This window comes from Sphaeramia orbicularis, chromosome 21 (assembly GCF_902148855.1).
Source record: "Sphaeramia orbicularis chromosome 21, fSphaOr1.1, whole genome shotgun sequence".
Taxonomy (NCBI): Eukaryota; Metazoa; Chordata; class Actinopteri; order Kurtiformes; family Apogonidae; genus Sphaeramia; species Sphaeramia orbicularis.
In genome coordinates, this window is record NC_043977.1 from 33,777,336 (window position 1) to 33,800,306 (window position 22,971).

General features: G+C 38.8%; 1 protein-coding gene across 2 annotated transcripts in view; it reads left to right on the top strand.

Annotated features, from left to right (window-relative positions):
• col4a1 (collagen, type IV, alpha 1) overlaps window positions 1–19,327 on the top strand; it is a 60,182-nt gene extending 40,855 nt beyond the window's left edge. The window contains exons 19-52 of one of the 2 annotated variants that reach the window (XM_030124480.1): window positions 840–900; window positions 1,017–1,052; window positions 1,162–1,308; window positions 1,423–1,506; window positions 2,046–2,129; window positions 2,305–2,375; window positions 2,458–2,649; window positions 2,779–2,947; window positions 3,217–3,309; window positions 3,492–3,596; window positions 4,895–4,992; window positions 5,564–5,714; window positions 6,665–6,778; window positions 6,916–7,083; window positions 7,174–7,263; window positions 7,377–7,529; window positions 7,689–7,787; window positions 7,937–8,026; window positions 8,167–8,306; window positions 8,800–8,926; window positions 9,047–9,127; window positions 9,328–9,426; window positions 10,211–10,261; window positions 10,355–10,540; window positions 10,682–10,815; window positions 10,982–11,054; window positions 11,183–11,254; window positions 11,347–11,475; window positions 12,538–12,636; window positions 12,729–12,941; window positions 13,034–13,211; window positions 13,993–14,107; window positions 14,251–14,423; window positions 17,688–19,327. In XM_030124480.1, the coding sequence (XP_029980340.1) occupies window positions 840–900; window positions 1,017–1,052; window positions 1,162–1,308; window positions 1,423–1,506; window positions 2,046–2,129; window positions 2,305–2,375; window positions 2,458–2,649; window positions 2,779–2,947; window positions 3,217–3,309; window positions 3,492–3,596; window positions 4,895–4,992; window positions 5,564–5,714; window positions 6,665–6,778; window positions 6,916–7,083; window positions 7,174–7,263; window positions 7,377–7,529; window positions 7,689–7,787; window positions 7,937–8,026; window positions 8,167–8,306; window positions 8,800–8,926; window positions 9,047–9,127; window positions 9,328–9,426; window positions 10,211–10,261; window positions 10,355–10,540; window positions 10,682–10,815; window positions 10,982–11,054; window positions 11,183–11,254; window positions 11,347–11,475; window positions 12,538–12,636; window positions 12,729–12,941; window positions 13,034–13,211; window positions 13,993–14,107; window positions 14,251–14,423; window positions 17,688–17,769 (3,957 nt within the window). In that variant the 3' untranslated portion in view covers window positions 17,770–19,327. The remainder of the gene's footprint in view (window positions 1–839; window positions 901–1,016; window positions 1,053–1,161; window positions 1,309–1,422; window positions 1,507–2,045; window positions 2,130–2,304; window positions 2,376–2,457; window positions 2,650–2,778; window positions 2,948–3,216; window positions 3,310–3,491; window positions 3,597–4,894; window positions 4,993–5,563; window positions 5,715–6,664; window positions 6,779–6,915; window positions 7,084–7,173; window positions 7,264–7,376; window positions 7,530–7,688; window positions 7,788–7,936; window positions 8,027–8,166; window positions 8,307–8,799; window positions 8,927–9,046; window positions 9,128–9,327; window positions 9,427–10,210; window positions 10,262–10,354; window positions 10,541–10,681; window positions 10,816–10,981; window positions 11,055–11,182; window positions 11,255–11,346; window positions 11,476–12,537; window positions 12,637–12,728; window positions 12,942–13,033; window positions 13,212–13,992; window positions 14,108–14,250; window positions 14,424–17,687) is intronic. The other variant, XM_030124481.1, reaches the window with a different exon arrangement.
• Window positions 19,328–22,971: the final 3,644 nt, after the last annotated feature.

A 22,971-nucleotide genomic window follows, 5' to 3' on the forward strand; every position in this document is an offset into this window, starting at 1 on the left:
ATTTGTTCCTTTCACATATAATTGTGAGATTTTCACAATTTCAAGTTATTAAAGTGCAAGTAAGTTATGTGAATAACGGTCATCATTATAAGAAGTGATGACATGACCAAAATATTCCAGGTCATGCTCTGATTCCAGAAAATTCAAAATTCCCTGTCCTTATAATACAATTCTTAATATTCCTATATTTGACAAATAAAAATGATACTTCCACTAATACTCCTGTTTACATGCAGCTGTGCACACATGGATTAAAAATAATGTTTTTTCAGAGTGTTTCACTGGTAGCAGCTACGTCACTGTATGACCTGTGTGAGCATCCCCCATTTCATTCCTTCAAATACTGTGTTGACATTTTCTGATATTTGCACAAATCCAAAAATCTGGTCATGTACTCTTTCATAATGTTTAAAAGTAAATGTTTCTGCTTTTGGACTTTTGTTTGCATAAATTGTCTTTTTCTAGGAGGTCGTGTTGCACCTTGCATTAGAACCTGTTAGTTGATGCCATTTTGACCAGAGCTCAAAGGATCCTCCCCGGATAAATAAATAATAAATTTAAAAATGGACGCGTTTTACAGATTCACTGTAGGTTCAATTAAATTTCCTGAGACCAGAATACCATCAACATATCCCACATGCCTTAGAAAATGTAAAAATGTTCAATTAAAAAAAATACCTAATTCAGAATATGCAGTGTACACGACATCCATCTCATTCAGAATTATATTTTCTGAATAATAATAACATATTAATATGCAGGTAAATTAAGTCAGTGTAACACCCTACACAACTAAAAAAATGCATACATCTTTAATTTTTGTAATAATATAATTTCAGGGTAGTGGTGCTCCTGGTCCCCCTGGTCCTCCTGGTCTCACAGGATTAGTAGGAGAAAAAGGTACAGTGAAGCCATTCTATGCAATTAAATCCCACATACAAATGTAGACACACACTCTGACATTTTAAGCACAATGCCGGATGGGCTCCTTTAGTCTCCTTGTTTTTCTTTTACAGGTTTTCCTGGTCCCCAGGGAGAGGCAGGTCCACCAGGTATAAAACAATCAGATCATTCGATGTGACATCTAGTCTGAAGTGTTGCTGTTTAGTGCTTTTACTGTGACTTCCTGTGTAAATTTTGTTGTGTACTTGTGTACTTCAGGGCGACATGTTGAAGGGCCTCGTGGAGAGAAGGGACTAAAGGGAGATACTGGTGCAAAAGGAGACAGGGGGGTTGAAGGAGAGTCTCTTGCTGGACCGCCAGGACAACCTGGACTCAGTGGACCACCTGGACCACCGGGACCTCCCAGTACGATTCATCCATGACATATAAGAAGTCCTAATAGCTTACATACAATATGCCAGTTGTCAAGTGTTTAAAAAACCTTATGTGTGTTCTTGTGCTTATTTTATTGTCACACAGTCGACCCCAATGAATGTAACATTCAGAAAGGAAATCCTGGCCCACCTGGACCTCCGGGGTTACAGGGAGAAGTGGGACAGAAAGGTAAGACTCCCTGCACTACAGTAGTTATATAGTTTTGTACATTTAGACCACAAACAGTTACCAGGAACACCAATGATATGATCTCCCAAGTAAATATCTGGCTCTTATGTCCGGTGTTAGGCTGCTTTCTCCCTAATATCACATAAAAATATGACCATTTAGAGTCTTTATATGCAGAAAAATAGTCAACATAACAAAAAATGCAATGTTACATACCTCAAGAAATGAAAACAAGTTCATGTACATTTTAAAACAACACCTTTTTAACTAAAGTAAGAGTACAGAGATCAGTAAGTGGTGGAATATCCCTGGTTTTCAATCACAGCTTTCATCCGTCTTGGTATGCTGTCTATGACATTGTTTTTGCTTTATGCCATGAATACATGCAAGCAGTTTACCTGTGTTTAATGGCTTGTACCTTCCATATTATTCTGGATCACATTCCAGCATTCTTCAATGAGATTTTGGTCTCTAAATTTCTTCCCCGGTTCTAAATTGGTCTCAGTGTTATGAACTGATGTCTCTGCTCTTGTTATCAGGTGACAAAGGAGATACCTGTCTTCTGTGTGAAAGTTCTGGTCCCCCTGGTTTACCAGGCCCCTCTGGTCCTAAAGGAGAGCGAGGTGAGTGAGTAGTTATTTTCTCTGGTAACTAAACCTGTGACCAAGATGCTCAGCAAAATGTTGCTGTCGCTTTACAACTAATGGAGTCATAAACCTGGAACTAAAATTACTCAATATTTAACTTATATTATCGAATCTGTTATTCAGAATGTTCTGATTTTAATTTTTACCTCAGGACCTCCTGGCTATGTAGGCGGAAAAGGTGAAAAGGGTCAGGCTGGACTTCCTGGAAATCCTGGGAGACCTGTGAGTAGAATAAGGAAGAAGGGAAAACCTGGGAAAATGATCTGAACACTGCTCTCTAATGCTACCTTGTATCTGTGTACAGGGTACTCAAGGTACTCCTGGTTTAATGGGAGCCCCTGGAGCTGTTGGTGAACCAGGTGACATTTATGTAGCTCCTGGTCTAAAGGGAGACAAAGGCCAGTCAGGTCTTCCTGGTTCTCCAGGGAGGCCAGGGTTTGATGGACTTCCAGGAAAAGATGGCCTTCCAGGTACTCCTGGCCCCAAAGGCGAACCTGTAAGTGTGTGCTGTTTGTTTGGTCTTGAAAAACACATCATCTGAAGCAAATGTTTTCTTGTTTTTTTAATGCAATCTCAAGGGAGATCATTCTTAAAATATTATCAGAGTCTCTGATCTTTCCTTTAGGCTAAAGAAGGCATCAAGGGTGAGCGTGGACCAGATGGAGACCCTGGTCTTGTCGGGACTCCAGGAGAAAGGGGTCCCCCTGGAATTCCAGGATTTGGTCGACCAGGAGAGCCTGGAGAAAAGGGGAGTCAGGGAAGACCAGGCATTCCTGGAGCTCCTGGGCCACCTGGTATGCACAGAGTCACCCATATGTAATGACCTCAAAACAATCAAAGTTATGTCCAGTGATGGAGCCTGACAGTAAAACCATATAAAAGTTCATGTATGTTATCTGGTCTTTTATCCAATATAACTTATAACAACTGCATCTCAGAAAAAAACATTTATTGAATTAAACAAGTGTTTACTGTTATAACAAAGCAGAAATTTCAGGTGACGCATGAGAAATATATACATATACTGTCCATTCATTCATAACGTATACTTTCCATCCACTAGGTGCAAAAGGTGAGCCAGGTAAGAATGTATCCACTCCTGGTCCTCAGGGTGCACCTGGACCACGAGGAGAGCCTGGATTACCTGGACTTCAAGGTGAGCAAAACCAATGTGCTTTCATTTATACTCCACAGAAAAACATGATTTGAAATGTGCCTCTCTGGTGTGACTAGTTGAAGCAATGAACTGGTTGTAGCAACTGAATATCATCATATAATTAAGAAATAATATAAAGATTAAAATGTGATCAGTGGATAACTGCATTTTGTTGAATGCAGGTGCCACAGGCCCAGCAGGAGATCAAGGGCTACCAGGTTTTCCTGGTCAGAAAGGAGACCCGGGATCCCCTGGGGTTGGATTTCCAGGTCCAACTGGTCCTAAAGGTAAGTGTCTCTGTGTTGACCCTATTCCCCTTCCAGATACATGTTTGACTCTGGATTCTTTAGAATGTAATGAGTGAAAATTATGCAGAACAAGTACAGATGGGTGACAAACTAAAGTACAACCATCATGGGAGTGATCCCTTCCACCTCTCACCCATACAGAACACGAGGGGTCAGTGAATGGTGTGATACAAATCCAAATGTTCTGAATAAACTGCTGAGACCTTCACAGTCACCAGGTCTCAACCCAAATGAACACTTATGGGAGATCTTGGACCAGTGTTTCAGACTGCACTCTCTACAACCAAATTCAAATATCATTTTAGGGAATATCTTTTAGAGTTTAGAAACTTTTGGATCAAGTGGTGTCAGGCACAACAAACCCCACCCCTCACACATATTGTAGCTTATTTTGGCATCGATCCGGCTGATGTCATCATGTCTATGCATGTGCTGATGTCAGCATACCAATTGCCTCTATATATGTGCCGAGTTTGAAGTAAATTGAAACAAAATTGATGTTTATATAGATATCTGAAATTTCACCCATTATACGCAACTGGGAGAAGAAAAAATATTTCAAAAATTCATAAAAAATTTGAACTTTCACCTACTTTTCCCAAAATATAATCACATCTATTCTGGATCACTGGCAATCTATAAACCCAATTTGGTATGAATTCAACCAAAAGTTTTGCTGCTAGAGTGTTAACAAACAAAGAAACAATGAAACAAACAAACAAACTGAACCAAAAACAATACCCCTTGCCTCCCCTTTTGGGGGGGGGGGGGGGTAATTATTGTCAGGTGATCTGAAGTTTTCCTGGCAGCACATGGTGACCACTGTTTTACGAGATGACTTGACGTTTGTTTCCCTTTAATATGTCACCTTACTATATGTTTAGCTTTATGCCTCATTTTCATGGGACTAGTAAAACTGTGAGACCTTGAGAGTTTACTCTTTATGTGAACATCCATGCTATGTCATGACATTAGCTCCTGACCCAAAACACATATAAAACTTTAATTCAACATTACAAGCCAGGTTTCATTGTTCTCAACCATGAACTATTTGGCTAAATAAATGCATGAATGAAAAAAAACTTGAAAATCATACCACTTTACAATTTGCAAGGGAATAATATTATCACAGGACCTGGCAGATTGTACAGAATTAAGTTCACAGATGACCTTTGCAAGTATTACAAATCAACAAAGGTCCACATGTAATACTAGTTCCATGCAAATACTGAACAACACAGAATAAATCAGGTTAAAGATTTTGTTCCATTTTGTAGGAATCAGTGGAATTCCAGGAGCTCCAGGATTGCCAGGAGAGGCAGGGAAACCAGGACAGGATGGTTTGACAGGAAATCCTGGTCCACCTGGGCAAAAAGTTTGTAATTTATTTAATCTGTGTAACAGTTAATAATCTGATCACATACATGCACAGTAGATGAAGACGTATGCTCACCCTCTGAAAGGGACTCAATGAAAGTTGTTGTGAGGATGCTCCGTACAAATACTAACAACATTTTATTATAGTGTTACTAAGATTTTTTTTTTTTTTTGGACATTTTCGATACCTCAGAATATACTTTTTATATCTTCTGAAGACTCAGGTCATCCTCCAAGGTTCTCTAAAATGACCAAACCAAATGCTAACTTAAGACAAGGCCTCCATTTTCTATGTTCTTGGAGCTACCATGGAAGGAAAGTGGTGTTCAGCTGGTTGTAATCTCCAACTTCACTGCTAGATGCCACTAAACTTCAGACATTGAACATTTAACAAACTAAAAAATAAAAGTATTCAGACAATAAGAGGAGGTTAAGAGTTCCACAGCTGTTGATAGAGAGCAATCCAGTCACCAAAGCCACATTAACCTGACATGATGAACCTGGAGATTAGAATTGATAAAAACACTTCTGCAGTTGTAACAATAAGTGATTTTATTTCTCTGTTTTAGGGTGAACCAGGACGTGGTCTGCCAGGTCCAAAAGGTTCACAGGGCTTTCAAGGAGTTACTGGTTTTCCAGGAGAGAAAGGTAACATTGGACTTACTGGTGTTCCTGGACAAGAAGGCAGCACAGGACTACCAGGACCTCAGGGAATCAAAGGTACTGCAGGATATTGATAATAACCTTGTTCTGAGACTGGTTTCATTTAGACTGTTTTGAGTAAAATGCTCCTCTGTCCACAATAGGGCTGTGCAATTAATCGATTTTAAATCAAAATTGGATTTTTTAATTGGGGCGATTTTTAAAGAAGGGAAATCGTCAAATCGATTTCATCTCTCTTGGGTCGCCAGGACATGCGCCTCCAGGCTATCATAGGCTCCTCCTCCTAACTGTGAGAGGGGTCTTTCACAGACGTCCATGTAATGACCATGGACCTTAAATTGGTGATGGGCCCATAGTAGTGACACTAATGTAAACCGTGGTCCACACACAGATCCCCCAATTCAAATATAACTGCATGAGGATCACTCATCTTACGTTGTCTATGCACGGATCTGTACCATACCGTACCTTACTATCTTCTTCTGATCTGGGTCACGGGGGCAGCAGCCTCAGCAGAGGAGCCCAGACAGCCCTCTCCCCAGCCACATCCACCAGCTCTGGGGGAATCCTGAAGCATTCCCAAGCCAGTCCAGAGATATAATCCCTCCAGCATGTCCTGGGTCAGTCTCCTCCATGCACGAATCCCCCAGTTTAAATATAACCGCATGGGGATAACTCATTTTATGTGGTCCACGCATGCATGCATGCACGCATGCATAACTGATGCCTGTCACTGACTTACATTTGTATCATTTCGGTGGGCCCATCATGGAATTTTCGGGGAGTCTGTGATACCATCACAGATTTGAGGTAGGGAGCAATGCCTTGCATTGTGGGCTGCTCACGAAAACGACATGCCGACTTCTGTTGTCTTTTGTAGTTTTACCCAAAAATCTAAATCGAAAATTGAGTTCTTATAGGAAAAAAATCTGGAATTTATTTTTGGCTAAAATCGTGCAGCCCTAGTCCACAACATAAAAAACATTTTCTCTGGTCTTTACAATTAGGTGATGTGGGACCCCCTGGACCTCCTGGACATGTAGGCTTACCAGGTAGTCCTGGAAAAGGTTCACCTGGAGCTCCTGGACCACAAGGACCACCAGGAGAGCCAGGTCCATATGGTAAGCACAAGAAATATCATTCAAACATTTAAAGATTGTATTGCAAACTCTGTATTTCCTAAATTTGAACATCAATCATCAATGTACAGTATGTTGGAGAATTAGTAAAAGTATGTTTTTGTGTGCACATTGTTCAGGCAAGAGTGGTGAAAAGGGAGAAAAGGGTTTCCCAGGTCTCCCTGGTCTAGACATGCCAGGACTTCAGGGAGAGAAAGGAACACCTGGATTTCCAGGATTGCCAGGTACTAAAGGACTGCCAGGACCTCCAGGCTTACCAGGAAGAGATGGGTCAATTGGTAACCAAGGTAAGAAATATCACTATTTCAAACTGAAAATCCTCAGCTTTCTCATAAATATATTGTTCATTAATGTCATTGTATCTGTATATTTTTCAGGTTCAAAAGGTGAGATGGGTGTCATGGGGACACCAGGGGTACCAGGGTTTCCTGGATCCCCTGGTGGACGTGGAACTCCTGGTCTGAGAGGTGAGTAAGACTATTTGTCAAAACCATTCTCAATTTCCTAGCTTTTCTCAAACTGGCCTCACACCTTATATTTAAGATGTGTTGAAAGTAACCTTTCCTACTCCACATGCTAGGTGATCCCGGTTTGACTGGACCAAGAGGAGAAATAGGAGAGACTGGGCCTAAAGGACAAAGGGGAGAGCCAGGTCTTCAGGGACCTCCTGGGAACATGAGTGAAGTGGACATGGAACACATGAAGGGAGAGAAAGGAGACCGTGGAGAGGCTGGTACAACAACAAACTATATTACACCTTATAAAATCAAATGAGAGCTTTGAGAGCCGCTGCAAAAAGACACACTACACTTTCTAAAAAGGACAGTGATTGATGTTAAATGAATATTATATTAGGTTGATATATTTATTTAAAAATTTTAATTCTGTTAAGGTAACCCGGGAGTCACTGGACAGAAGGGTTACCGTGGAATGCCAGGAGACCCTGGACTGCCAGGAAAAGATGGAGAGCCCGGTTTACCTGGACAACCAGGTGATACTGCACACAGAAATGTGTTAAACATTTAATATGTAGATTGAAAACAGTTGTTTTATTTTAATTTCATTTAATACTAGAACTTAATCAGTTGTCTTGTTAAATTAATAGAAAATAAATGTTGTTGATGTCACTGATGCTCTCAGGTGAGAAAGGAGACCCAGGAGTTCCTGGACAGCCTGGCTATATGGGACCACCTGGACAAAAGGGCAGTGTTGGAGAGATGGGATTACCAGGTAAAGTCCCCAAAATAAAACCACTAATGCTGCACAGAAAAAAATGCTACATGGAAATATTCTCCAGCAACCAAAAGATAAACCAATTAAACTCATTAATTACTTGTTTTGTGTGTTTGTTTGTGTGTGTCTCTCTGCAGGTCCATCTGGTCCACAAGGTTCTAAAGGTGATGTGGGTACACCAGGACATCAGGGATTTAGAGGCACAGATGGAGAAAAAGGAGAAAAGGGAGCTCCTGGTGATCCAGGTATTGGGCTCCCAGGATTTCCAGGACAAAAGGTAATCCACTTACTGTAAACAATTTCAACTATGACTCATACAGATGTTACAATAACAGACATTTCAATGCCACTCAAACTGTGTGATTCTGATGTAATCGGCAGACTCTTCACTCATTCCTTCATTATAATCACATATAGATAGTTAATGCACATTACATCAGATAATGACTAGTTGTTTTGAACAAAATCTAAGGTTTTAAAAAGTTTGGTTTTAACAAAATAGTAAGTTGTGAGATAAAAGAGGTTGAATGTCCCAATTCAAGGACACACAGGATGGGAAGAGCGTGGATGAGGCATCGAGTCTTCTCCAGACCAGTGATCATCCTCTCATAAATGTCATTTTATCATATTATGTCAATGAAAAACAGAGGATAAAGTAAAGAGAGCATTCTTTTGTCAGTGAGTGTATTTATGACCAAAATTAGAAATACTTGACACATTATCACATGTCTCCATATACTGAACATTTGTGCATTGCTCTTTTCTTGTAGGGTCAGATAGGCCAACCAGGATTCCCAGGATCACCTGGAGAAAAGGGTCAGAAAGGGCAAATGGGTATGCCTGGCCAGCCAGGTGTGCAAGGAACCAAGGGAGAAAAAGGAGACATTGGCTATCCAGGTCCAGTATTCTTTTGTCACATTCACACTGTCTTTCAGCAAGCACTATAATTTGCTGTAATTCTCATTGTTTCCATTAAATTCTTGCTGTGGTGTGTGTACACATATATTTGTTATACAGGTCAGTCAGGTAGGCCAGGTGAGAAGGGTACCCCAGGACTGCCTGGATCTGTAGGTGAACCCGGTCGTGATGGTCGACCTGGTAAGCAACAATTTTATTTGATCAGCTGTTCAGCTAACACACCTCTGCATATGTGATATATTGTAATCTTGATGACCACCAAACAAACCTAAAGACATTGGTGAAAACATAAGCCTCCATTACAGAGGTAATAAACACACAGTCCTGAAGAGAATGACAAACGCTGCCTTTAACAAATACTGTGAACCTTTTCTCTCCAGGTGAAGGTGGCCTGCAGGGTCCACCAGGTTCTCCTGGAGAGAAAGGAGAAGCTGGAGTGGACGGGATCCCTGGATCCTCAGGAGAAAGAGGAGATCCAGGTTAGTAATAAAGAAGAAAAAATGACTGACCTACCCGTAATGGTACAGTGAGGATTGATTAAGCTTTAACTTACTATTCTTCTTATAAATAATAATTAGTCAACAGCTGAAGCACAACAAGTGAGGAAAGAGACAGAAAGCCAGTTTATTTGAGCAATTTTGTGATGCCCGTGAACACGTTTGGGCAGTCATCTCAAACCTCTGCTGTATACTTCAGTGATCCCCCTCTGTCAGTACAACATCTACCAGCCACTTGTAAACATATACATGGGGAGTGAAGAGCTTTGCCCTGGACAACAAGCTGTCCAAAATATACTGGTGCTAAAAAATAAAACATTGTAACATGAGTTTCTGAGTGAAATACTTGTACTGAATTGTACTGCTGATAGCGAATATGATCAACATCATTGTATTCTCAGTTTCTTTAATTTCTGATTTGAAAATGTGGTTAAAAATAACAGAATAGAGAGAATAAGTGGCTAATTCACAATAAATTAATGATGAATCCACCTCATGTTTGAATCGTACATCATTAACAACCTCCATAAATAGCAACCTTCCACATGGTTCATGATGATATATATTGTAAGTATTGCAGAGGTTCCCAAAATATAGTTTGCTAAACGGGTGTTTTAGAGGGAGCTCATGTCTCATAAAGAGAAGGCAAACTGCCCTTTTTCACCTGTAGTTTATCTTGTGTTGGTTCTGTTACCATCCCTGCTGTGATAATCCTTTGCAAACGCTTTAAATTATGATATAATTAAATACATGTCCTTCTCTGCAGGTTTGCCTGGTCTAGGTTTCCCTGGACCACCTGGTGTGATTGGCAGCAAAGGTAAGAAATCCTCCAGTGTTGATTCCCACATAACCAGTATTGTATAAGTGGAACTAACCAGTGTCTCATGATGGGACCTCTTCCACCCTTCAGGAGACAAAGGAAGTCCTGGATTCCCTGGCACTCCAGGAGCTTCAGGTATGCCTGGTATCAAAGGTGAGAAGGGATTTCCAGGCCCAGTCGGTCCCCATGGTCAACCAGGAGAAAGGGGGTATCCAGGAGTCTCTCTTGAGGGCCCTAAGGGAGAGCGGGGAGACCCTGGAAAACCTGGAGAACCAGGTACGACATAAACAAAGACATGAATGAAGAATTGTAGAAAAAATGTAATTCAGATAACGCTACAGTCACAAATGAAAAGGAATCCAAATGTTGTGCTGTCTTCAAAAATGCCCTGACCTTCTTCTTGTCTTGTATAAACAGGATCACCAGGAGTACCAGGACTTGCTGGTGTTCCAGGAAGAGATGGACAAAAGGGAGATAAAGGAGACCAGGGTCGCCCAGGTTTTCAGGGAGAGGCAGGGCAGAAGGGAGACCCTGGAGTATCTGGCCTTCGAGTATGTCACAAGACTGTTTCCATGACTTTTGAGTTTTCATAGTTGTAACTGTACATGAAATACATTAACTATGCACTTTGTGATTCATGCTGTTCTTTCCACCATTGCAAGTAAATACATTCAGATTCAAAGCTTTTATATGACAGTGTGTAATTTTGTGTTACAGGGACAACCTGGACTCCCAGGTATCGATGGACAGAAAGGAGAGACCGGAATACAGGGTGTCCCCGGCTTCAGAGGTAACTATCATAGATCTGTGAAAAGGAACCAGTATGTCTCCCATGAGTAGAAGGTGGCATGGGTAAATAAAATATATATAAGCTATGATTTCTCAAATATTTGACACATACATGAATTCCTCTTTCAGGTGAAAAGGGTGTTGTTGGAGACTTTGGATACAAAGGAGAAGTTGGAGACAGAGGATTCCCAGGAGATAAGGGTGATAAAAGACGGAAGAGCTTTATGTCTACTCTACTTTTACTTGGCTTCAATAAATTCAGGTTGAAATACATATATACTTTTTTATTCCAGGTAATCAAGGCCCCCCTGGTCCCCCTGGACCCTTCACCTTGATCAAAGGAGAAATTGGTGCACCTGGACCACAAGGCTTTCCTGGACCACAAGGTCCATATGGGTTCCCTGGAGCTAAAGGACTGCAGGGTAAAGTACCATCTGTATGAGCCCTGATATCTGCTGTTTGAGTTTGGCCAGGACAGCTGTTAAAGTATTTCAATTTCCATTCATCTTTATTATTGTTCAGCCATTTCATTTGTTATTTATTACAGTTATTTTTAAGTTAGCTTTCCAAGTACATGTGTAGATTTCTTTTTACTTGGAAGAATTGATTATTTTAGGTTAATTTTTATTTAGTTTTACTATTAGTGCAAATTTTTTGACTATTATGAGGATAATATGACTTACTTAAACTTGAAATTGTAGAATGAAAGTATGTAAGACATCCAGTTTGATTTACAAACTATTTTGTATTTATGTTATAGTGTGTAGCGTAAATAGAAAATGGGCACTACAAGCTATTAAAACTGAAAGAAAAGAACATGACACAAATTTTACCTATATTCTCTAGCGCTTTTGTTTATGTTTTTGTTTTCTTTGTGTTTATTCCACAATATAGTTTTAGTACCAGTCTTAGTCTATAATACCCTTGTGCCTTATTTACTGTTTAATCTCCCTAATAATAGAATCCATGCAGTGATATAGAACTTGTCTTTATGGTACATACTATTAATTATGTAAAATAGTTACAAACAGCATAGGTGAATATAGCACAAATTAAGATCCAACTGGTCCATATTGAGAGCTGTTTTTTTATTATAAAACGAAGTATTGGTTTGAAGCTCTAACATTTTCATCTGATAAATATGTTCAAGCAAAACAGAAAAACACTGAGGGAAAAAACTTGACGCAGATTTTTCCGAAATTCTCTGGTGTTTTTGTTTTGTTTATATAGGTTTTTAATTTGTGTTTATTCCAGAATATATTTTTACTCCTAGTTCAAGTATTAGTCCTCATCTATAATACCCCTGTGCTATATTCACTGTCTACTTCTTTTCCTGTCATCTGCTCCTTATGTAGTGTCACTAAATAAAAAAAAGCACTAATTTTGTCTTATGTAAACCAAAAAATCATATTGCTTTCTCTCACTCCCTTCTTCTCATTCCTCTTTTTTTCTATTTATTCCATCTTTTTGTTGCTTTCTGTCAGGTGTGACTGGTCTGTCTGGGCCAAAAGGTGAAGATGGCCTCCCTGGCTACAACGGTCAGCCTGGAGCCAAAGGAGAGCCTGGCCTTCCTGGACCACAAGGTCAGAGGTTCACAGGGATGAAAGCTGTGGTTCAGACCCTTGTTTTGCTATTCTATCCTTTTTATACATAACACATTACTCCATATCTTTAGGACCTAGAGGACACCCTGGACCACCAGGACCTGATGGTGTTCCAGGTCAGGTGGGTCCACCAGGCCCCTCTTCAATGGATCATGGTTTCCTGGTCACTCGACACAGTCAATCAGTGGATCTTCCATATTGTCCTGAGGGAACATCACCCATATACGATGGCTATTCTTTGCTCTATGTACAAGGCAATGAACGCTCTCATGGACAAGACTTAGGTAAGAAATATGATGAAATGAAACAAAAAAAGAGTGAGTGAAGGAAGTGAGAAAGAATGAAAGCATGTCGTGTTATTTTTTTTTTGTCTTAGGTACGGCGGGTAGCTGTCTACGAAAGTTCAGCCCTATGCCGTTCCTGTTCTGTAACATCAACAACGTCTGCAACTTTGCCTCTCGTAATGACTACTCCTACTGGCTCACCTCCCCTGAGCCCATGCCCATGAGCATGGCACCAATCACTGGTGAAAGCATCAAACCTTTCATCAGCAGGTGTGTGAGCTGTACTCTTACTGCTGTGTTTCATGTGTTTGCAATGCTTTTTTTTTGTTTTTTTGTTTTTTTATTAATAATTTCTGACAAACATAATAATAATACACATACATACACAGACAAGGCTGGGATGGGGGTGGGGTTACAGAGCTTACATTCATACAGTTTAGACAAAAAAGTACAGAACCATCAAATTAATATTTTTTTAAGCAAACAAAATTTGACAGTGGCCCATGGCCCTGGCGTTTAAATTCATTCAAAAAAAGTGAGGCCTGTTCCATAGAAAGGAGGTCCAGAAAGTCTCTGTACCAATAGTCTATTCTAAAACAGTTGTGTTTGCGTTCCTTCCAGTTTATCACTATAACGTGCTTTGCTTTAGGAATCCCAGTGATAGTATTTTGTCCATTATATTTGATTTTACATTTTGACTTCTTATTCCCAGTAGGTATTCCACTGGGCATGCAGATATCTGCACATCAAACAGAAAAGTTCATTTTTCAACAATAGCGCTCCAAAATAACTTCACAGCTGGGCATTGCCACAGCATACGCATTATGTGCTTTCTACCCCACAGCCAAGCCAGCACAAACTTGATTTTTCCTTTCATTCCATTTCATTTCACTCCATTTTCCATTTCATTCTTCACATTTTGTGTATAGGGTGTGATATAAGCTCAGTGTAATAATTTAAGCTGTGTAGTTTTATACCTGACACATTTCGATACTTTGGTGCATTTTTGCAGTGCTTTGACACTCATGCATTGGTTTGTGCTTGTGTACAGATGTGTCGTGTGTGAAGCTCCGGCCATGGTGATAGCAGTTCACAGTCAGACAATCATGATTCCACCGTGCCCTCATGGCTGGGACTCACTGTGGATCGGTTACTCCTTTGTAATGGTACGTAGAACAAGATCAAGTAACCAGTCTGTGCTCAGTCCTTGTTACACTTCAGATGTTACAGCAGAGTCCTTCATAGTGTCATTCAAAGTGTTATGGCTGTAACTGCTTGTCTTATCCTGTCATTGTGTGTTTGTGTGTAGCACACCAGTGCTGGTGCTGAGGGCTCAGGCCAGGCTCTGGCCTCTCCTGGCTCTTGTCTGGAGGAGTTCCGTAGCGCTCCGTTCATTGAGTGTCACGGCCGTGGAACCTGCAATTACTATGCTAACTCCTACAGTTTCTGGCTTGCAACCATCGAAGACCACGAGATGTTTACGTAAGTTAAACGTGCAATCAAAAATCTTACAATGTGATCTCTTTTTCTCTCAACAACTAGCCTGGTTTATGAAAATTCTTGACTGTCATCATTACCACAGGTCTTCCTTTGCACATGAATTAACACCTTTACATTGGTTTCACATATTTTTATACATTTATCACACATTTTTTTCATGACAGTTAACAGATGTCTCTGAAACACTCAAAATTATATGAACTGTGTTAAACAAAAGAAAAACATCTGTTCATATCGATAGAAATTACTCACCACGATGTGAAACTCCTTTGCACATCTGTTTAATCAACAATCAGTCTGTATTCATCCATAAAAGATGTCTCTAAAAGATCTGCCAGCACAGTTACACTAGACAGGTGTTACATAGGTCAGCTGTGGTGAAACTACAATGTTCTGAAGATGAACTACAAAAAATGCATCTTGGATACTTCCCCAGTATGTTTTTACAGTGCTGTTAAATGCAGGACACAAACATGGCCAACACATTAAAAATATGATTTCATTGTCAAGACTGGAACAGAAATAGGCCTAAATAAAGGCTAAAGCTACACTGATAGTCAGTCTCAATATCAGCCAATATAAACCCTGAATCAGTGTAATCAAAAGAGTATATCTATGCAAAACAAGCATAAAGCTATAAATGATGTCTATAAATCTACTAGACTACGTGTACTCATTCTTAAGTTTATTTAGTGAATTAACCTATACAGACCCAGTGCTACTTTTGTGTCAGTTCCCAGATGAATTTTTCCATTCTATTTAACTTTTCTTAAGTGATTTATCACCATTTATTGTAATATTATCATTTCTATATTGCATTTTTGCAGTATAAACTAGGCATTTTTCTGTTTTTAATTCACTGATCATGCAGATGTTCATTAAAACTCAGGTTAAAGGTAAGGGTTATTATATCAAAAACAGAGAAAACTGAAGAAAAAGTAACTTTTTCAGCATAATATATCATTAACTGAACATAAACCAAGTGTTTCCATCCACTGTCATTTATCAAACTCCATGGGTTTTACTGGTGAATCAATGCTGTAGAAGATGGCGGTGTTTCCATGTTCACTATAGAGCCTCTGAATGTCCAAATGGGTCATATCTGATGACCATGAAAAGAAGATAAATTGCATTTTACACCAATTATTTACATGGATTCATATGATTAGTGGATCAACAGGTATCAAACATTTTAGATCAGTAGATAGTTTTGATGGCCAGTGGCTGTTTGGGTCTTTATGGGTTAAACATCATCAGCCTACTTTTATGATAGCATTCTAAGCCACAGATACTCCTCCTTCAGCCTCATGTAGCTGCATTTGTCTTCCTGAAGAATGTGTTTTCAGTTCACTGTTAGACTTTAGTTTTATCAAAACATCTGTGACTAAAGGAGCTGGAAATGAATCTATGACATACAAGCTGTGAAGATCTAACTCATCCAAACTAAGCCCAGGTTCTGCTTCATTAACTTCACAGTTTGGACAAACAGGTGTTTAGTGATTAAAAACACATGATGTTAGACAGTTGTGCCACGAGATAAAAATGTCTGTCATGTTGATTGTTTTTGTGAGCGGCATTCTGCGCTCTCCTTTGGTAAAGAACAGGCCAGTGTATCCTAGACTAAAGGAAGCACTTGTGCTCCTTCTCTTTGCATGGAGAGAATCCGAAGAGCTCTTGTTGTGGCACTTACTGCGACTCTGGTGCTTCTTGTTATAACAGAAGTTAGTTATAACCTTCTTAAGCAAAAAGACTAATTGGTTTCACCTAATGGTTAGACTACACAAAAGATTTACATCATGTTGTTTTCTCCCAATTAATAAAAGGAAGCTAAAAAAAAAAGGCATACTGTTAGGTCTTAGTTTGGCTCATTGAATCTGATGAAGGGGGCTGGGTTTAATGATCTGTACCACAACCAGCCACCAGGGGGAGTCTGAGATGTTTTGGCATTGAAAATGAAGTGCTCTCACAGCGTCCATCTTTATATACAGTTTAATGGCAGTTCACACAAAAAGACCTGCACACAAGAGTAAAACTACTGAACTGTCATTGAAATGGGCTAAAAGGTATATAAAGTGCAGGTGCAAAGGGCAGCAGGCTTTGTTATCAATGGCAAAATAATCTTTGGACAAAATAATAAAATCCATACAGTGATATAGAACTTGTCTTTATGCCACATACTATTAACTCTGTGACATAGCAACAAACAGCTAAAGTACGTATAGCACAAATTAAAATCCAACTGGTTCATAATGAGAGCTGTATGCTGGATTTTAAGACGACAAAATATTGGCTTGAGGCTTTAATTTTCTAAATTGAAAATATTTTTCATTACTAGTTATTAGCTTACCGGCTGATAAGCTGTAAGCTATTGTCGTCATGCATCGTCCGTCGTCGTCGTCGTCTGTTACAAAAATTTCAATCATCTTCTTCTCTGAAACTACAATTCCGATTGACTTCCAACTTGGTATACAGCTTCTTTATAATGATGTCAACAAAAGTTAGTGAAATTATTTGGATTCGGATCTGATTCTGGATTTGGTGCGACTTTGAAAAATTTCCCCATTATAAGAGATAGGAAGTGGATTGATGCAATAACTCAGTAAATATAAATGATATCAAGTGTAAATTTCTACAGTCCAGCCCTGATGGGGAGATGACCAAAACATAATGGCCACATGCTGATCAGGATCTTCTTCTGGATCCAGGAACTTATGGACAATTTAACATGGGCTCTTATGGGGAAAAATTTCAATTGTCTGTTTCTCCCAAACTACAGTTCTGATTGACTTCAAACTTGGTATACAGCTTCTTTATGATCATGTCAGCACAAGGTATTGCAATTATTTCCATCCAGATCTGATTCTGGATTTGGTGTGACTTTGAAAAATTTTCCCATTATAACAGATAGGAAGCGGACTGATACAATAAATAAGTATCAATGATATCAAGTTGGAATTTGAATTTTTTTACAGATCTGATTGGAATATGACCAATGGGCTATTTCTGTAATATAATAAATACACAGAACTGGGTGATAATAAATGGCATCTGGATACATTTCCCAAAGCTTTTAATTTGGCCAGTAAGCTACAAGGCCATTGGTCCTATTTTTTTAGTTTTAGTATCAGTCTTATAATAACCTCGTGCTTTATTCACTGTCTCCCTCTTTTCCTCCCCCTTTTCATTTTTCTACACCTACATTATACCTCTAATAATAAATGCTCTAATTTTCATATCTCTTTCCAGGAAACCGGTCCCAACAACGCTAAAGGCCGGAAATCTCCGTACACACATAAGCCGCTGTCAAGTGTGCATGAAGAGGACATAAACCTCAACATCCGAGTCCTCGTTCTGAAGCCGCAAAGCAACTCCGTGTCCGCTGAAATCCTCAACTTGTCTTTACTTCCTGTTTCCAAAGGATGGTGCTATTTCCCTGCATGCGTGAGAGGAGAGGGACAGAAACATGGGTTGCAGAAGAGCCGGAGATTGAACTTTACAAACCAGAACATAGAGACCAAGTGGCCTTTTGCAGAACACATAACTAACACGATCACAACGTGTCTCTAAAGAATGACGCCCAGTTTACCACTGCACTGAATACACACCCCCTAAACCGGTAAACTGGTGTTCATTTTCAAAGGGTTGTTTGTGTAAGTCAGGTGCTATTGAATCTTACCTAATTGCCTTATACCATGAGTTATTTGCCTTCCTTACCAGTGCCACGACATTCAGAGATATAGCTACTTATCATTATAGATTTTCACACTTTTTAACTTGTTTATGGATGGGACTTACCACTGGTTACAGATGCTTGTCATTTGCTAAATCACCATATGTTGATGCCACAGTTATATAAAAATCACTCTGTTGTAAATATAATGCATTCCTTTCCAACATAGTTCAACATACTCTCCTCAGGTTATTATTGAATTACTTTGTGTGTTATTAAGTCCTCTTTATTTATAAGATTTCTGAGAATATTTTAGACTTGAGTGTATCTGGGATTTCATAGATCCATCTACAGTGTTTCAACTTCTGACAGACAGACCCTTATTAACATAGAAAGCAGCACTGAGATGTTATTGGCAGGTGTGTGTGTGTCCTTATGTTTATGTAGGTGTGTATTCAAAGCTATGTGTGAGTGTATGTAGTAGATGGATGCATTTGAGTTATTTGTAATACCTGCACATGTGTTGTCGCCCATGTTTAAATAATCCCGACAAAATGCACAAAAGCCAATAGTTAAAAATCACCATTTCTTTACTTTTGCTCTGTTCAAACGTGTGTAACAACTGTGTTTTACTCACTTTATGTGAACCAAATGTTTCTGATGGTTGATCCCAAAGAAATGCACATGTATATACCTACATATAACATGTACTTGCTATCCTGCTCATGTACTAGATTGTTTAAATTTGTGATTTTTTTTTTTTTTTTTTTGTCCCAGTTCATTTACTGACTAGTTTTTCCTTGATTATGAGTGAAGGGTCAAACACACAGATGAGTATTTATGGGTGTCGCTGCAGGCTGAGATACTGTAAAGGTTGTAACACATGCAAAAGTCAGTATTCGGTGTCAGTTTTAGTCACCTGGTTGTGGGAGGAATGCTTCACTCACCTCAAATGTACAGTCTGTGTCCCATTCAGAGCTATTGAAGGATGTAACTGAAGCTTTGTTAGCGAGCTGTGGATGGTTTTGACAAAAGGCACATGAAGTCCATTAAGTAGTAGCAGCATCTGATGTGAATCAAACAATGGGAATCATCTAGCGATTTCAATCTAACTGATTAACAGACACACCATAATTCTTCATTCATTGACATTTTATATTTTCCAAATTCCGTACTTTGTAATTTCTGCAATAAAATGATTTGTAGAATACTCTTAGTTTTTCATTGTAGGTGGTTGTGACCTTGGATAAGGAGGATCACTTTCTTTACTTTTTTCAAACAGTAAAGTTACAGAAACAGTGCACACTAACAGACATTTCTGTAAAATAGTTGAGCTAGTTGTCTTATTTTCAGTTAGGGACAGGAAATTTACATATAGCATCCACTTCATAACAATACAAACAAAGACAATAAAACATTAACCCTCTGGTATCCAGGTGCACCTTTTATAAACACTTTGCACTTCGTTTTAAAAAACTTCAGATTATTTTTCACAATTTAAATAAGATTAGAATTCAAAAGTTGTTCATTTTTGCATGATCTATAAAATTCTGGCCACCAACTACAATTAGCATATTATAAACAAATGAAAATTATAAGACTAGCATCTGTCTCCCAAGTGTGCCTAAAACGCACTATTTCTTCCATTGATATGTATGATTAGGGCTGACCTTGATTTACAAAAATAAGATCAAATTAGAGCAGAAAAATAAATCAATCTATAATATTTAATAATTTATTTATAGGTGTGCATTTTACACACACTTGGTGACAGATGCTAGTATTTTTGAACATTTGACCTATCACCAAAAATAATCATGCAAATTAAACCAATATTGGAGTTAATTATTGACATATGCCAGGCTGCAAAAATCTAATAATATGTGATCCAATTTTTATGTAGTATTTTGAAAAAAAATTTTTTTTTGTGTGTTTTTTGCATTCAAAAAAATGGTTTGTTTACATTACAAACACGGCATTTAAAGGGTTAAAAAATGTGACATTTGTTGAGTATTTGGTATTTTTATTTATGGCTTAAGTGAATGAAATAGAAAAAAGTGTAAAAGAATTAAAAACAAACTGTATGAAATTTTTTTAGACATTATTCCACAAGTGTGCGAAAAAAGGAAAAACTGGTGCTTAGTAAGGGCCTTGCTGCATGGGATACCGGAGGGTTAAAACAAAGACAATAGAATGAAAAATAAAACAAAGTACACGTAAGGTTATCCACATAACATACAGTATGTTCATACAGGTGAGTCTGTAAAATAGATTATATCCTCCTAAGACTCAGGAAAGTTAGTTTTTTCCATTAAATATTGCCTTGAATAGAAACAGCATGATGGAACAGTTTTTTGTTTGTTTTTTTTTTCAGATACTGTTTTTATTGAATGTCCTTCACAGTAAACTTAACATTTTTTAAACTGCAAAACTCTTGTCCCCTACAGTGGACAAAAATGCATTGTTGGGTCTCAGGAGGGTATAAAAACTATGACACACATTTTCATAAAACTTGTCAAAAGGTCAGAAATGGGCCAAAGATAACCTTCTTAAATATTGTATCATTCCCCAAAAAGAAGAGGTTAAGGCTCGAATGGGTCTAAGCCTGAAGAGCCCAGACACTAACTTAAGATGACAGGAGTTAAATAAAAAATAAAATAAAACAAGTGGTGCCAGGCACAACAAACCCTGCCCCTCGCATGTATTGTAGCTTATTTTGTCATCGATCCAGCTGGTGGTGATGTCAGCATATCAGTTTCCTCTATATATGTGCCAAGTTTGAAGTAAATTGAAACAAAATTAATGTTTTTATAGACATTTGAAATTTTGCTCATTATGGGAGAAAAAAAGAATAAAAAAATATTCATAAAAAATTTTAACTTCAACCTACTTTTCCCAAAATGTAATGAAATCTATTCTGGGTCATTGGCAATCTATAAACCCAGTTTGGTAGGAATTTAACAGATGGTTCTGCTGCTAGAGTGTCAACAAACAAACAAGCAAACAAACAAACAAACCAAACCAAGAACAACACCCCTTGCCTTGCCTTCCCTTCGGGGGGAGCGGGGGAATAACCACCAAGTGGCACCAACTGACCTTTATTAATATAGTAACAGTCATTTACACCAATGTATAAGAAGTAAATAATAGGTTCTAATTTATGATATGATAAAATTGTGGAAAAAAGACTTCAGAGGTCTGGGCTTTATGTGTTTCTGTAGATGTGATATGAAATGGTCCATTAATGCAGTGCTTCATAAATACCACTAGAGGGCAGCTCCGACACACAGCTGCTGATACCTCTCAGAGCACCAGTCTGGTGATTCATGAGCTCTGTATGTTTTTAACTCTTACTGCCACTGACCATTACTTTAACAGCAGGCAGAAAAAGCTGATCTTAAATCTATCTTGAATCCCAATGTTAGTGCAGCTTCTGCACCAACGCTTCCACAGCCTCTGCCTCAGCACTTCTGCTGGGACTGTGTCCAACAAACCCGTTCACCCCATGAAAACACAAACAGATCGATAGGCTCCGCAAAGGACCAGATAACCCCCCCTTTCATCTCCACTCTCGTCTTTCATCTATTACCGGAATCCTATCCCCTGTTTCCTCTCTTGTCACCAGACAGACAAACAGAGGCCTTGACCCCTGACTACCTTCATAAATATGTCTAACAAAGCCTTCACCTCTGACCGCTTAGTACAAGGAGACTCAGGTGAGAGTCAAACTGCCACACCAGAGGCCAAACAGTCAAGTGACAGGTAGAATTGAGAGCAATGGCTTAATGACCGCAATCAAGACCATTTGCAGCAAAGGTGACACGTCTGCAGTTAGGGCAAAGGTTGTTTTTAGATAAAGGTGGAAAACAGCCTCTATATTTATATAAGACAAACCACAGAGCTGTTGTTTATTAAAAATGCTTTGAAAATGAAAACTTTATCGTCATGGAAAGAGGACAAATATGATTATGTGTTATGAAATGCTGTAAAGGAATTCTAAACCCTAAATCCATGAGTAAAATGGTGGATATTTTGCACAACAACAGTTGGGTTAAAAAAAAACCAAAGGTATAATAGACTGGAATTCACACGCAACATAAATGCCATATGTTAAGGGTCAACGCTCAGACCTGCTTAGAGGCTTTAGAGTTCAAAACTGTAACCTCTTTTACTCTCTAAGTGTTTTAATCCTGCTGCTTGTTTGCTGACACTGCTAAGCTGAGAGTGAACGTACAAGCAGGATACTATACTGGTGAAACTGGGAGCGGTAGCATTTCATGCAGCGGTGCTTATAGAGAGATCAAAATGACAGACTGACTGCAAAAGGGAAAGGCAGCATTTTATAACACTAACCATTTATGATAACTGTTTTTACTAGTAATTACAGGTTAGATTTGGCTACTTAATAATAAGAGACTAGACACGACCTGTGCTTAAATGTGAAAAGATTCATTTATGTCCAAGTGATTTAATTAAACTAAGTTCCTGTAACTTAATATGTCATGAGGGGATGTGTCAGGAGGTTAGCATGACCCTGACCTTTCTCCTGAGTAGATCAAGAAGAGAGGCCACAACCCCCACCAAACCCCCTTGACCTGAAACCTTCTAAATACAGATTAGTTTACAACATAGCATGCAACACAAAATGTAACAGAAGCCACATAGGGCAAATGTCCAGAAACATACCCACACATGACTGTAAGCGAGGACTTTTCCATACCCTCCTCTGTATTAAGTCACACAAACAACTTCAAACACAGCAACAGCTCAAGTTCAAATGCAGTGAAAATGCTTCTTTTCCTTCCATCACAAAATTTAGTTTCAACTTTTTTGTTTGTCATTTACTAAAAAATTGTTTGA